Raw genomic sequence first — 15,421 nt, 5'->3', positions numbered from 1 at the left:
AGCTGGGCTGCTCAGGCCCCAGCCCTCAGATCATGTCTCTGGAAGCCTCCCAATTCCTCAGTAAGTTCTTGTGTTGTGAGAAAGCTTTCCCTTGTTGCAGGGCATTCTCTCATCAAGACAGAGAGAGAGGTGTGTCCTTGACCAGCCCAAGGACTCTCCCTCCTGCCAGACTCCAAAGATCCATCCCCCTCCCTGTCCAGTATACTCCCTGTACTTTCCCATCCATAGCCCCCAAAGACACCTGCATCTTTGGATTACCTCATCAGAGTTCCTCGCATTTCTTTCCCATGCTCTTTTCTATACAAACCCTAGCTCGACCCCTGATGGGGGCTGCTTGATTTGGATGTGTATACCCCTTGCAGCAGCACACTAATAAATCCACATCTTAAATCATGTCTGGGTCTCACTCGCTGATTTCTCGGTATAACACCTTAAATCTTTTTCAGTCATCAATTCCTCTGGCAGTCTGCTGAAGCCTATAGACCCCTCCTTAGAATGTTTTTAATCACATGAAATAAAATAGAGAAGATTACAAAGAAAACCAATGACATTAAAATAATTATCTGAATTTTAAAAAAAAGTTTACCCAACCTAGGTTAAGAATTCCTGAATTAGATAATCTTTAAAATTCCTTCCAACTCCAATATTTTATGACTCTAAGGCTCTGTGATCTATGTAATGATACATGAAACGTTTATGATTTTAACACTGCAGAGATGTCTTAGTATGGAACCTCCTTTCATCAAGCCAATCCAGATTTGTCTGAGAGCCAGAAAGGTATCATTATACAATGGAAAGAGCAATGAACTTGGGGATCCCAAGTTCAAACCTCAGCTCTGACTTATTATCTAAGCCACTTCTCATTTTTTGGGCCTCAGTATCTTCATCTGTAAAATGAGGAGGGTAGGTTAGATCAAGACAGCTTCCCCGAGGGTCCAGGGACCCCCAATAGTTCTGCAGACAGATTTCAAGGGGACTATGAACATGAATGGAAAAAAAATACATCTTTATATCAATATAATTAGTTTCCTTAGTAATCCTCTGTAATTTATTTTGTACACTTAAAATCATTATTCTGAGAAAGGGTCCATAGGCTTCACTAGCCTGCACAAAGTGTCCATGACAAATACACGGTTAATAATCTTGGTCTAGATGTCCCTCAGGTTTCTTCTGGTTCTAGATTTATGATGCTATCTATGGCTTTGTAGATAGGTCTTGGGGAGTCTAGGACTTAGTGTATAAGTTTCCCATGGTCATACAGCTAGGGACTTGAGCCCATACCTTCCTGACTTATCCTAACCCTTTAGCCTTTAGGACAGGCCATTTCAATATACAACTAGGGATCACATCAAATGTCATGGAGAGAACTATATGTGTGATCACTTACACATTCAGTCATCCCCCAAATAATGAAAACATCAGGTGTCCATGGTGCTCTTTAATATAATTTAATAGAGAAAAATCTTGAGTCAGAAATCGAGAGTTCTGAATTCCTGGATCATGGCTGTATGAACATGGGAGGCCTCAAAGGCCGTCTAATTCAACCTCCTCATTTTATAGATGAAGAATTGAAGCTGAGAGATAAAAGGACTTGACCAAAATCACACAGGTGATTCTGCCTTAAAGCAGAACGGGGATCAGAACTCAGCTCTTCTGACTGACTCCCGTGGCCCTGCCTGACAACTCTCTCAGATCCAGCTTAGCCACTGGTATGCTTCTGTCAAATCAGTTACTCACCCTCAGCTCCATCCATAAAACAATTACATTATGAAGACAGCACAAAGATAAATGAGCACATTGGAAGTAAGGGCATTGTATGAACCTCCCAGTTTATCAAAGCAGTGATGGTGCCGGGATGAAATTAGAGAAAAGGATAATGAAATGAAAATTAAAGCACCAGGAAAAGAAACCACTTTACAGACCTTGATTCCAAGCTCTATGTTCTCTCCTCCATACACATCCATCCCTGGGTCCAGGAGGCCTATTTCCCCAAAGAACTTCCTGTTGACCACAAAGGAACACCCGATCATTGCTGGAGTCCTGCAGGAGAGAAAACAAGAAATGGTGAGCTTGAGTAACAAAGGATGCATGTTCCCAAAAAGAGAGGTGGCCCATGGCGCAGACCATGAACTTAGAGGTGAAAGGTCTCTTAGAGTCCAACAGGTGTGACAGACTCACTTTATATATGGAGAAACTGAGGCCCATACCCAGCATCACACAGAACTCTTTCCACTGTACCCCTACCTCTCTGAGCCTCAGTTTCTTCCTTGGTAAAATTAGAAGATGAGATCAGATTATTTCTACATCTCTTTTCAGTTTTGATCAAGCCAAGACTCCTCAAAACAGGCCCCATTTTGCCTTGGCCTGACCCAGGATTTGACTAGATACTCCAGACCATGTTGGTCTCTTCATTATTCAAACACCTTCCTGCCATGGCCTCTGTTGGCTAAACTGGGAGTCAGGAGAACTTGGTTTGAATCCTGGCCTTGCTATTATTTTGCTCTGCAAACTCGGGAAAGTCATTCTCCCTAATCCCTGATCTTATCTTCTGTAAAATGAAGTAGTGAGATTACCCTCTATGGAGTCTTAGCATGGAGGCTAGACACCACTTGTGGAAGATTCTGGTTGAGGTCCCTTCTCTTAGATTCTGTGATCCTTTCAGTAGAAAATCTCTGAGGTCACTTCCAGATCTAAAATTCATTAGATATATAATAAAACTCACATTCTTTTAGGAATGTAATGAAAGCTGATTCCCCAGGGAAGGCACAGTTAATTGACTCCTCAGCCAGGGCAAAGGAAGCCAGAGTGTGGTGAGAGCCCAGGAGAGAGGGGAAGGCTAGATGCACTGTTAGTGGAACGTGCCCACTGGAGCCACAGACAAGGGATGCCTACAGACCCCTGGGGAAAGGGGGCAACTCACTGAAGGGAATGTGCTGACTTTGAGAGGGGTAAATGTTGGCAACCCAGGAGAAATGCCTCTACCTCCTATGACTATGAAGTAACCTGGATCTCTCAGAATAAGACATTTATTTCTATTACCAAATCATAGATTTTAGAGCTTAAAATGACATTTAGAATTCATGTGGACCGAGAGATAGGGTTTTTTGTTTTTTCCTATTTTTTCAGTTGAACCAAATACTTATTACTGCAGTCTAACACATACTCTAAAAGATGAATCTTGGAAAGGATGGCAGGCAGGCATGAAATAGCAAATTATTTTTGATGTGGGATGGGGTAGGTAGCTATCAGTTAACAAAAATTTATGAAGCACCTACTATGTGCCAGGCACTGTGCTAAGCTCTGAAGATAGAGATGAAAATGACATAGGATTTTGTCTTGAGGAATTGACATTCTGCTCAGGGAGACAAATTCACAGATATCAAAGACAAAAGGGAGGCATCCCCTCCTCTCAAGGAGCTTACATTCTATGAGGGGTCTTTTAACTTTTCTGTGTATCCTGGACCCTTTGGGCAAACAATCTAGTGAAGCCCATAGACCCCTTCCTAGAAAATGGATTTTAAGTAAATAAATAGAATAGAATTACAAAGGAAACAAATTATAATAATTTTTTTTAGAGTTCACAAAATGCAGGCTAAGAACCTATTTGCTACAGGGATAAAATATGCATGAAGGCATTATAGTATAGGAGGAAGAGCTGTCTCAAACACCAGTTGTTTAACCATGGCCAAGAAACAGCTTCTCTAAGCCTCAATTTCCTCATCTGTAAAATATACTAAAAAGTCTCTAAGTTCCCCTCCAGCTCTAAATATATGATTTCATAATCCTAAAAAGGAAGGAAAAAGTCACCCTCACAGTAGGGGAATCAGTAAAAGCTTCCTGGAAGAGGTGAGCTCTGAAGGCTGCCAAGAGGTAGAGGTGTAAAAGGAGAATATTCCAGGCACAGGATCTTAGGGCCATTGGTGAGAGCTAGAAGAGACCCCAGAGGCCATCTAGTCCAACAAACTCATTTTACAGATAAGGAAACTGAGGCTGAGGAACGCTTAGTGATTTGCCCAAGGTTACAGAGACTATGAAAAGGTATGGAAAATTAGAACAGGTAAATAAACTTAAAATAGTTAACCGGGGAGTGGGAAGGGCTGACATTAATCAATTAATCAACAGCTAGCTGCATCTGATTCTTTGTGACCCCATGTGGGGTTTTATTGGCAGAGATACTGGAGTTATTTGCCATTTCTTTCTCCAGCTCATTTGACAGATGAGGAAACTGAGGCAAACAGGGCTAAGTGACTTGTCCAGGATCACACAGCTAAGTGGTCTAAAGCCAGATTGGAACTCAGGTCTTCCTGATTGAGAGCTGGTGCACTATCTACTGTGCCACCTGCTATATGCCATGCACTATGCTAGCCACTGGAAACACAAAAACAAAGAATTCAACATCTTTCAAGGAGTTTACATTCTAATGGTCCTTCCTGCCTATCCCAACCCCCCAACAACTTCCTTCTGGGATTCCTTTCTATTTACCCTGGATGTACCTTGCACAAACAAAGTAGTTTGGGTGGCATCTCCCCCATTAGAATGTCAGCTCCTTGTGAGCAGGGGCTGTGTTTTTGCCTTTGTTTATATTTCTAGCTGTTAGCACAGTCCTTGGCACAGAGTGGACACTTAATAAATATGTGTTAACTGATTCACATAAACAGGTATGAGCAAGCAGGGAGAGTAATGATTAGTGGATGTTCTTAATCCTATGAGTTAATCAAGAGACCAGGGGCAGGTAATCCCCCAGTCCCACAGTCAGAAAGGCCTGGGCCATGGGAGGCAAACTACTGGCCTACAGCAATTGAAAGTATCAAGGCCATTTTCTGAGCTCCAGAGGTAGGTTGAGGAAGCCTCTACCTCCCAGCCTGCTTCCCTAGAGCTTCTATTTCCCATTTGGTTTGAGATTTGAACAACAACAATGAAAACGCTCCAAGTGTGGCCAAGTTCCACCATCTGGGTAGAGGGAGCCTGAACTTTCTCCATGTTCCCGTGGGTTTCCATGGCTCGGCACTGTGGGAAGTGATGCTGCCGTCAGAGCTTTGATCCCAGCCTCCCTTAGTGCTGCCTGAGTCACCAAGCAAACAGCATCTACAGCATCTCCTCCTGGCCTCCCCTAAAGCCTTGAGACCTGGCAGGTACCAGCGACAGAGGTGGGGAGATGAAGGAAAGAGAAGTCTTCATTCTGGAACTGTAAAAAGTCAGCCCAGCACAGAGGCTGTGGAAAAGCAACCAAGGAACATGCATGAGGGGATCTGAGAGGGAGCAGGGAGCAAAACTTGGCTTGGGGCAGCCTGCAGAATGAGTGGAGGATGCTAACAGCAGCTGTGCTTGCATCCCCAGTGCTGGCTTAGTCTTCCAGAGAATGAGCATCAGCTGTACTTTACCACCGGAAATTTTGCTGAATTTGGATCCAGCCCCTGGAAGTCTTCTTTACAGCTCAGAATAATTTGGGAGTTGCACAGATCTTGTGCTATTCTGATGCATTTGTGGATCATGAGTCCTCTATGGTCCTCAGTGACTCTCTTTGCCAAATGGAGTCAGGAAAAACCAGAGGACCACAGATCTAGTTAGCATCACTCAGCTAGCAACTTTCTGAGGCAGCAGTTGAACCCAGGTCTTCCTGACTCCGAGTCCAGTGCTGTAAACACTAACTCACTCTGCTTTAAACCCAGAACTCTATAGAAATCTATATCATTCCATGTTCAGTTCTTTGGCTCAAACCACAAATGGGAAGGAAATGGAGAAATGAGACACTGTGGGGCATAAGAATATGTAAAAGGGAAAACATATTTTTAACTCAAGTGGCCCATGATCTAAGACTCCTGGGGCTGAGGTTTTGGGTTTTTAGTTATTAAATTTGCTGTTTAAATTATAAGTTTAATAATCACCAATGAATTCAAGAATTCCAAGATACCAAAAAAATTATATGTATGTATACATATATGCAAAAATTATATATATATATATATATACATATATATATATATATACATATATATATATATATATATGTACACACATATGCAATGGTGAACTTCTATTGTGTATGCTTTTTAAGTGTATGTTAAATTTAACAAGATGGTAACAAAACTGCCCCTTCTGAACATCTTTTTATTTCTTCTGTGTATTTTTATTTTATTGATGCCCACCCTTTTCTGCATTTCTTGCTTCCCTGGGCCTGCCCTCGTAACAAAGGAGCAGTTGAGCAAAACGAAGCAGCCTATTGACCCTACATGAACACATCCATCTTATCTGCAGCTCGTTCACTGCCTCTCTGTCCAGGTATGGGCAGCGGGCCTTCGCCGCAGAGTCTGAAGCCAGATTGGTCACTGCATTGAACAGAGTGCCTCCAACTACGTTTCCAGGAAGTCTAAAACTATAATGCAATTTTCCCATATTTGGATAAAGCAAATTGGCCTAGAAAATCAACCCTGGGTTCATCTTTCATCACCAAGTGAGTGACCCAAGGCAACATCGCTCCAGACTCTTCCCCTGACTACCATCTCTCCATTGCACACACAAGTACGAATACCTTTGGCAAGACTGTACAGCCTGGCCCCAAGGAACAAGATGCTCCCCTGCCAGCCTCCAGACTCCCTCTGGGAAAACCAAAGGGCAAAGCTGGAGTAGTCTTCCTCCTCCCCGTAGCCATAGGGCTAGGACCATCTAACTGCTTTCCTCAAGCCATCAGCCAGCAAGGATGTATTAACTGCTGACTGTGCACCAGGCGCTGTGCTAGGTATAGGGGATCCAAAAGGCAAATATGAAACCTGCCTTCCCTCAAGTGGTTAACATTCTATCAGGGGAGTCAACATGTGCACGTGTACAGATTAAACATAAAGAAGAAATCCAAAACAAGCCTTTAGTCATTACGGCAAAAGGCCACGAGCCGTTCAGCGGTCAAGGGGAATGGATGATAAGGCATGGCATAGATAAGTAGCGCTTGCTGCTGTTCAGTCATTTCATTCACTCCTCATGACCCCATTTGGGGTTTTCTTGGTGCAGACACAGGAGCGGTTTGCTATTTCCTTCTCCAGATCATTTGACAGATGAGGAAACTAAGGCAAACAGGGGGAAGTGATTTGTCCAGGGTCAAACAGCTCATTGTGTCTGATGCCATATTTGAACTCAGATCTTCCTGACTCTAGGCCCAGCTCTCTATCCACTGTACCACCTAACTGGCCAGGTTAGTGACCTCCAACTCAAATAGAAACAGGGCCACTAAACCAGGGAATTAAATTGAATACAGAGAGGTACATTGGCTTGGAAAGTCACAAATTAACATTAGCTGTTCTATGGCATTGGTATTTTTTTTTTTTTGCTAAGTATTTCCCAATTACATTGTAATCTGATTGGCAACATTCATTGCTGGCTATGTGTTGGACACGTCTGGTGTTGAAAGAAGGGCGTGCTTGAGGGGCATCTTGAAGGAAGTGAGAGATTCTATGAGGCAGAAATGAGGACAGAATCCGTTCTAGGTTGTCAAGTATAACAACAAACAGTGAGATGTGAATAGAGAGAAATCCAGTTTACAAGGAGGATGGAGAGGTAAGTTGAGGCGCTATAGGGCTCATATTTCCTGCCAAACACACGTACACCACTTGGAACTTCATTTTCTGTTGATGTCTCTTGTTTGGGCAGATCCAAGACTATTCCTGTGCCTCTAGTGAGGTAGAGAAGATGGGCACACTCTCTCATTTCTCCTTCAAGATTTCAATGCATTCCTCACTCTAGGGTGAGTTACAAGAAGCATCACTGGTACTTATATCTGTGATTCCTCCGCTCCCCCCGGTGGAGCAACCAGCATTACTAGAAACAACTCATTTCAAAATCAACTGAATATGATAACAGTGCTAACCCCATTCTAAGAGCTCCATTATCGAGGAAGAACAACAGGAATTAAAAATAATTACTTTTTATTATTGTTGTTGTTTACACAGATTTATGGAAAATGGTTGAAATGTTCTAATACAGAATAAAGCAGAGGAAGAGAAATAAAAGCAAGCAAAGTTGGGCAGCTACTAGAAGTGTCATTAAGAATCACTTGTATTTATTCATTTCTTGATTCATTCCACAACTATTTCATTCATTCAACAAGCACTTCATTCATTCACTTAACAATCCTTTCATTCTTCCATTCAATATCCACTTTCTTCAATAACTCTTCCTTATTCATTCATTCATTTGGTAACTATTTCATTCTTTCAACAACCACTTCCTTCAGCAACTTTTATTCATTTATTCATTCAACAACTATTTCATTCATTCATTCAACAACCACTTCATTAATTCATTTAATACTTCAATAAGTTTTATTTTATTCATTCAATCATTCAACAACAATTTCATTCATTCATCAGCTCCTACTTATCGTTAACTACTTACTACTATAGGCAGTCATAGATAAGAGGTACAATTTATAAGAAGCTACGTAAAACTTTTCTAGCATCCAGAGTCTGAGATCATCCCTATTTTTCAGACATGAAAGTGACCTGAGTAACTGGTGGAGCCAGGGCTGGAGCCCAGGCCCAACAATGGGTCCAGCCATCGTGGCCCTCTGTCTGGCTCAGACACGGTCCTTGACTGGGAGCTTCAAGAGGCTTCAGTCCCTCATCAAGTCCTGGCCATTTGAACTCCACTGCATTTCTTACCTCCATCCCCTTCTCTCTATTCAGAGCTAGTCCAGCCGCTCAACCCAACAACTGCAATAGTGTCTTAATGAGTCTCTCTCCCCTCAATTCACCTTGCATGCCACGACCTACATCAGAGATCTGACCAGGTCCTTCCCTCACTCAAGAAGCTTCCGCAGCTCACTATTAAATAAAAGATAAATACAAATTTCTTAGCCTGGCCTTCCATGATACGGGTGTAATCCACCTTCCCATTCTTCTTTGACACAAGTCTCCTTCATACATCTGATGCCTCAACTCAACAACTAGCTTATTCCTTGAACTTGACTTGTTGTTTCCTACCTCCATGCAAATGTAGAGGCCATGCTGGGAATGTCCTCTCTTCTTATCTTTCTTTCAGAAGCCTTGATCTTCCTTCAAGGATCAGCTAAGGTGCCACTTCCTTGATCTCCCCAGCTGAAAAAAATTCTCTTCCATTTCAAATTTTACTGGAGCATTCTTCTTCGTTTTCTGTTTTATGCCCCCCCCCCCAGTTTCCATTTCATACTATGATTATAATTTCAAATCTCATAATTCCTTAGTAGAATGCAAGTACTTTGAGGGCAAGTCCTATTATATAATAGTTGCCATTTACATAGTGGTTTATTAAGGTTTGTAAAGTGCATTTTATTCATCATCTCATTTGATATTCACACAAACTTGGTGAAGCAAGCAGTGCACGTATTATTATCCCCCATGAGAAAACTGAGATTCAGAGAGGTTAATAAACTGGACCAGGATCACACAGCTAGTGAGTATCCAGGGAAGGATTTCAATCCAGGTTTGTTGGTTTGTTTCCTGATTCCAAGTCCAGTGTTCTATCCATTGTGCCCTATTAAGCTCAGCTTTGTATCCCCCTCATCTTAGAGCAGAATCTAGTACATCTAGATGCTAAATAAATATCTGTTGACTGTAAGAATAAAGTAAACTATTTGCATCATGGAGGATGAAGAATATAAAATCTGAGGCAATATGTGAATTGAACAGCTAGGTGGCACAGTGGATAGAGCCCAGGCCCTAGAGTCAAAAAGATCTGAGTGGGAATCCTGACTTAGACATTTACTAACTGTGTGACCCTCGGCAAGTCACTTAACCTCTATCTGCCTCAGGTTCCTGATCTGTAAAATGGGATAATAATGGTACCCCTGTTTTAGGATTGTTGTGAGGATTAAATGAAGTAATATATAGAAAAGTGTTTTGCAGATACTTAAGCACTATATAAATGCATAATAAATATATATAAATATATGCTAGGTATTATTATTACTACTGCTATTAATTGACTGTTGGACGTTTTACTCACAATCCAATGAAGATAAATGCATATTAGAGGTGGGGAAGGCTAACTATTCACGTACGCAATTGGTGTGAAGACTAGAGAGGGTGTATGTATGTGTGTGTGTGGGGGGGGGTTGTCCACTTTTATTTTAACATAACTACTTCTTCTAAAACTTGATATCTTTTGTGCTTACATCACCCACATTTCTCAACATATCCCTCATGAGTGGTTAGAGGGAAAAGTGTGTCATAAAGAATGAAAAAGAGGAAAACAAACTAGTTTGTTCAGCAAAACTGACCAACATACTGGGAAGGTATGACATTATTTACAATGTTCTATACCCATAGTTCCCCACCTCTGGGAAAAAGCAAGGGGGAGGAGCCTCCTCATATCTCTTTTTTGAAGCCAAGATTTATTATTGTGATTTCACTGCATTCATTATCAATTGTTATTATTATTATTGTTTTTAATAGTTGTTCTTTCCATTTACAATGTTGTGATCTCAGTGTGTGTGTGTATGTGTGTATATGTGTGTATGTGTATACTGCTGTGTTTTAAGAGGAATACGGTAAATACAGAAAAGTATGGGAAGACATATAAACTGATGCAAAGTGAAGAAAATAGAACCAATAAAAATATGTGTATGTATTATATATATACACATACACACATATATATTATACCCACACACATTTTATGTACATATATGTACACATATATGTGTGTAAGTATATATAGAAGTAGAACCAGTAAAATACTTACATGTATGTTATGTATTATATGGCATATATATATATACACACACCACACACACACACACACATATACACATATATGTATGTGTGTGTGTGTGTGTGTATGTCTTCCCATACTTTTCTGTATCTGCTATATTCCTCTTAGAACATAGCAGTATTCCATTGCTTTCATGGACTACAATTTTTTCAGTCATTTAAAGGGCGCCCTTCTAAACTGAGCAGGAGGGAGGGAGGGGACATTTACTAAGCATCTACTACATCCCAGGCACCGTGCTAAGCCTTTCACAAACATCTCATCTGATCCTCACAAGGACACTGGAAGGTGGGTGCAATCATTATCCTCATTTTAGAGTTGAAGAAATGGAGGCAGGCCAAGGTTAAGTGGCCTGCCCAAGGTCATCGGGGAGTGTCAGATTGGGATTTGAAGCTGGGCTTCACTGCTTCAGTGATCAGAGTGATCACTCTTTTCCCAAATGGCATTATATTACATGTGTCAGGAAAAAGTGAGGGATTGTGACATTCCAGGGTCCATTTTTATTTCCTCCTCATTTAAGAGCACAGAGGCTTTGGGCCCAAATTTGGAGCTGATGAAAGGTAGCCAATGAATGATGGGGATTTAGGAATTGGGAATCCCATTTACTATTCTTCTACTCTGAATGCTAGACCTAGAGTCAGGAGGCTCTGAGTTTGATTGCCGATTTAGACACTGGGTAACCTTAGGTAAGTTATGTGAAGCCTCTGAGTTTCAGCTTCCTCATCTATAAAATAAGGGAGTTGAACTCAATGACATCAGAGGGAAGGAAGGAAGGAAGGAGGAAGGAAGGAGGAAGAAGGAAGGAAGGAAGAAGAAGGAAGAAGGAAGGAAGGAAGAGAAGAGGGAGGAGGAGGGAAGGAGGGAAGAGGAAGGAAGGAAGGAAGGAAGAGGAGGGAGGAAGGAAGGAGAAGGAAGGAAGGAGGAAGGAAGGAAGGAAGAAGAAGGAAGGAAGGAAGGAAGAAGGAAAGGAGGAAGGAAGGAAGGAAGGAAGGAAGGAAGGAAGAGGAAGGAAGAGGAAGGAAGGAAGAAGGGGGAAGGAAGAAGGAAGGAAGGAAGGAAGGAAGAAGGAAGGAAGGAAGGAGGAAGGAAGGAGGAAGGAAGGAAGGGGAAGGAGGGAAGGAAGAGGAAGGAAGGAAAGGGAAGGAGGAAGGAAGGAAGGAAGGAAGGAGGAGGAGGAAGAGGAGGAGAGAAGAAGGAAGGAAGGAGGGAGGAGGGAAGGAAGGAAGGAAGAAGGAGGGAAGAAGAAGGAGGAAGGAGGGAAGGAGGAAGGAGGAAGGAGGAAGAAGAGGAAGGAAGGAAGGAGGAAGGAGGAAGGAAGGAGGGAAGGAAGAGGAAGGAGAAGGAGGAAGGAGGAAAGGGAGGAAGGAGGGAAGGGAAGAGGAAGGAAGGAAGGAGGGAAGAAGGAAGGAGGGAAGGAGGAAGGAGGGAAGGAGGAAGGAAGGAAGGGAAAAGGAAGGAAGGAGGAAGGAAGGAAGGAGGAGGAGGAAGGAAGGAAGGAAGGAGGAAGGAGGGAAGGAGGAAGAGGAAAAGGAAGGAAGGAGGAGGAGGAAGGAAGGAGGAGGAAGAAGGAGGAGGAAGGAAGGAGGAAGGAGGGAAGGAAGAGAAGGAGAAGGAAGGAAGAGGAAGAGGGGAAGGAAGAGGAAGGAAGGAGGAGGAAGGAGGGGAGGAAGGAAAAGAAGGAGGAGGGAAGAAGGAGGAAGAAGAAGGAGGAAGAAGAAGGAAGGAAGGAAGGAAGGAAGGGAGGAAGGAAGGAGGGAGAGAGGAAGGAAGGAAGAAGAGGACTTAAAAGAAGGAGGAAAGACATAGGGAGGGAGGAAGGAAAAAAGAGGAAGGGAGGAAAGAGAGAAGGAAGGGAGGAAACAGAGAAGGAAGGAGGAAAGAGAAAAGAAAAAAGAAAGGGGGGAGAAAGGAAAGAAAGAGGAAGGGAAGAAAGAAGGAAGGGAGGGAGAGGAGAGGAGAAAGAGGGGAGAAAAAAGGGAGAAAAAGGGGAAGGAGGAGGGAAAGGGAGACTGAGACCTCCAGAACTGATTGCAGCTGAGATTCTTTTTCTGTTACGAGGGGAGTGGGCCTTGCTTGAAAATTTCTGGTTGTTGCCAGAGACCAGGGATGGATTTTCAGGGGAGATGCTGGCCAGCTTGCTGGAATTCTGCACTGGCACAGAACAGCTATTTAATAGGGAGAACCTTGATCGCCTCTGCTATATATCAAGATGTCCAAAGAACAAGAAGTGATGTTTTCTGTCAAATTCAGTACCTGGGGCTCAAATCTCTTGCAAATGCATTCCAACCCCAGGCCAACTGTTCTCCTGCCTAATGGAGGACACACTTTGGCTCTCACTGCACAGAAAGGGAAGGGGTTTTTCAGTCTACAAAAATAAGGAAAGGATTACTTCATTGGAACTGGGATGCTTTATCACCAAGGGTTTCCCAGCTCACTGTAAAACCCAGGCAAATATAAGAAATTCAATTACATTTGATTCCATTAAAATCAATTTAAGTCAACAACCTTTACTGAGCACCTATTAAATGCATGACACTTTGTTAGGAACTGGGGACATAAATATAGAAATTAAAAAGGAGTTTGCCCTAGAGGAGCTTTTATTCTGTTGGCGATAGGAGGAGAGCACAGGATCCTGCACCCCTGGGCACAGGCTGGTCCTTTAAGACTCTCTCCCTTCTCATACTCATCTTTAAAGTTCAGCTCAAGGGGTCCCTTCTACATTCAGACCTTTCCTGATCCCCTCGGTGGTCAGAAACTTCTTCCTCCTCTATTACAGTGGGGGGGGGGTGTGGGTGTGTTATATTTACTTACTTGTGTATTCATTTTTCCTGCCCTTCTTTTACCCCCACTCCCAGAATGTAAGACTTCTGAGGGCAGGAACTGTTTCTCTTTTTGTATACCTAGTATAACTTAGCAACATGGTACAGTGGAAAGAGTGCTGAATTTGGGGTCAAAGGACCCAAGAAAAATGACTTAAACCTGGGGCTCTTAACCCGGGGTCCATGGACCCTCAAGTCATCCTTGGAGAGACTTTAAGGCATTCATGAACTTGGATGAGAAAAATAATTCCATCTTTATTTTCACTAATCTCTAATTGAAATTGATCATTTCCTTCTATTACTTAAAAGTATTATTATTCTAAGAAGGGGTCCATAGACCTCACCAGATTGACCAAGGGGTCCATGACAATTTAAGAATTCCTGTATTAGATGGTCTCTGAAGTCCTTTCAATCATGAAAATATCATCTTATTAGCCTGGTTTTAAGTTCCAGCTTGTAACTCCAGGGAAATCACTTCATCTCTCTTTGCCTCAGTTTCCTCACCTGTAAAAGGAGGGGGTTACACTAGAGGATATCAGAAGTCCTTTACTGCTAGATGGCACAGCTGATAGCACTCTTAGCCTGGAGTCAGGATCACCTGTGTTCAAATCTGGCCTAAGACACCAGCTGTGTGACGCTGGACAAGTCGGTTAATTTCTCTTTGCTGCTTCTTCCTCTGTAAAATGGGGGTAATAATAGCACCTACCTCTCAGGGGTGTTGGGAGAATCAGATGTGATAATAACTGCAAGTTGCTTTTAATAGTGACTGGCATATAGTAAGTGCAATAGAAATGTTAACTAGAGGGCAGCTACATGGCGCAATGGATACAGCACCAGCCCGGGAGTCGGGAGGACTTGAGTTCAAATCCAGTCTCACACCAGACATTTGACACTAGCTGTGTGACCCTGGGCAAGTCACTTAATCCCAATTGCCTTGCCAAAAAAAAGGGAAAAAAATAGGAAAAAAATGTTAACTAGTATTATTGTTGTTGTTGGGGCGGCTAGGTGGTGCAGTGGAGAGACAGGCAGGCTTGGAGTCAGAAAGACTCTTCTTCCTGAATTCAAATCCAGCCTCAGATACTTAGTAGCTGTGTGACCTTGGGCAAGTGTGTGCCTCAGTTTCCTCATCTGTAAAATGAACTGGAGAAGGAAATGGCAAACCACTCTAGGATCTCTGCCAAGATAACCCTAAATGGGGTCATGAAGAATTGAACATGACTGAAAAACGACTGAACAACGTTATTATTATTGTTATTATTACTATTATTATTATTAGCTAGCAGGATGCCTAGCACATAATAAGCACTTAATAAATGCTTGTTGAAGGAATATATTTTACTGAGAGGTGGCATGCAACATGTAAATATATGCAAAGTGTAGTGTGTTCAAAATGTATACACATTTCATTAGCACATAACTCTATAATTTCTTTTTCAGAAAATAAACATCACCTTTATTAACAACCTAAATGCATGCACATTTTGGGGGGATACACACTTGGGGGGCAGCCAACATGTACAAAATGATATAGCTAAGTTAGGGTGGATAATGAATATTGTCCAGTGGTCGCATGTCTTTGAATTCATGCTTTTCAAAAATTATAATAATATAAAATGTGGTCATTAGTTCCCAGTGAAAACATGCATTGCAAATTCAAATAATGAGACTGCTTCCTGAGAGTCATTCTTTACATTAATAGGGGCCTGACTGTACAAAGTTGTTTCAAGAGATAGTAAGCAGTACTACCTTGGAACAAAAGGAGAGGCTTTCAGAAGAAGCGGTACATCAGATGCTCCAAGGGATGTTTTAGAAGGGCAGGAGGAAGAGCCAGGCAGGTGGGAATTCAGGGGGAAGGCCATGGACTCTTT

At 42.3% G+C, this 15,421-nt stretch overlaps 1 protein-coding gene across 1 annotated transcript in view; it reads right to left on the bottom strand.

Annotated features, from left to right (window-relative positions):
* GALNT17 (polypeptide N-acetylgalactosaminyltransferase 17) overlaps nt 1-15,421 on the bottom strand; it is a 446,071-nt gene that overhangs the window by 110,701 nt on the left and 319,949 nt on the right. The window contains exon 6 of the mRNA XM_021007062.2: nt 1,923-2,040. Coding sequence (XP_020862721.1) covers nt 1,923-2,040 — 118 coding nt within the window. The remainder of the gene's footprint in view (nt 1-1,922; nt 2,041-15,421) is intronic.

The sequence above is a fragment of the Phascolarctos cinereus genome, unplaced genomic scaffold, assembly GCF_003287225.1.
Source record: "Phascolarctos cinereus isolate Bilbo 61053 unplaced genomic scaffold, phaCin_HiC Scaffold_5;HRSCAF=322, whole genome shotgun sequence".
NCBI lineage: Eukaryota > Metazoa > Chordata > Mammalia > Diprotodontia > Phascolarctidae > Phascolarctos > Phascolarctos cinereus.
The sequence above is the reverse complement of the archived record's forward strand: the minus strand, read 5'-3'. Positions and strand labels throughout refer to the sequence as shown.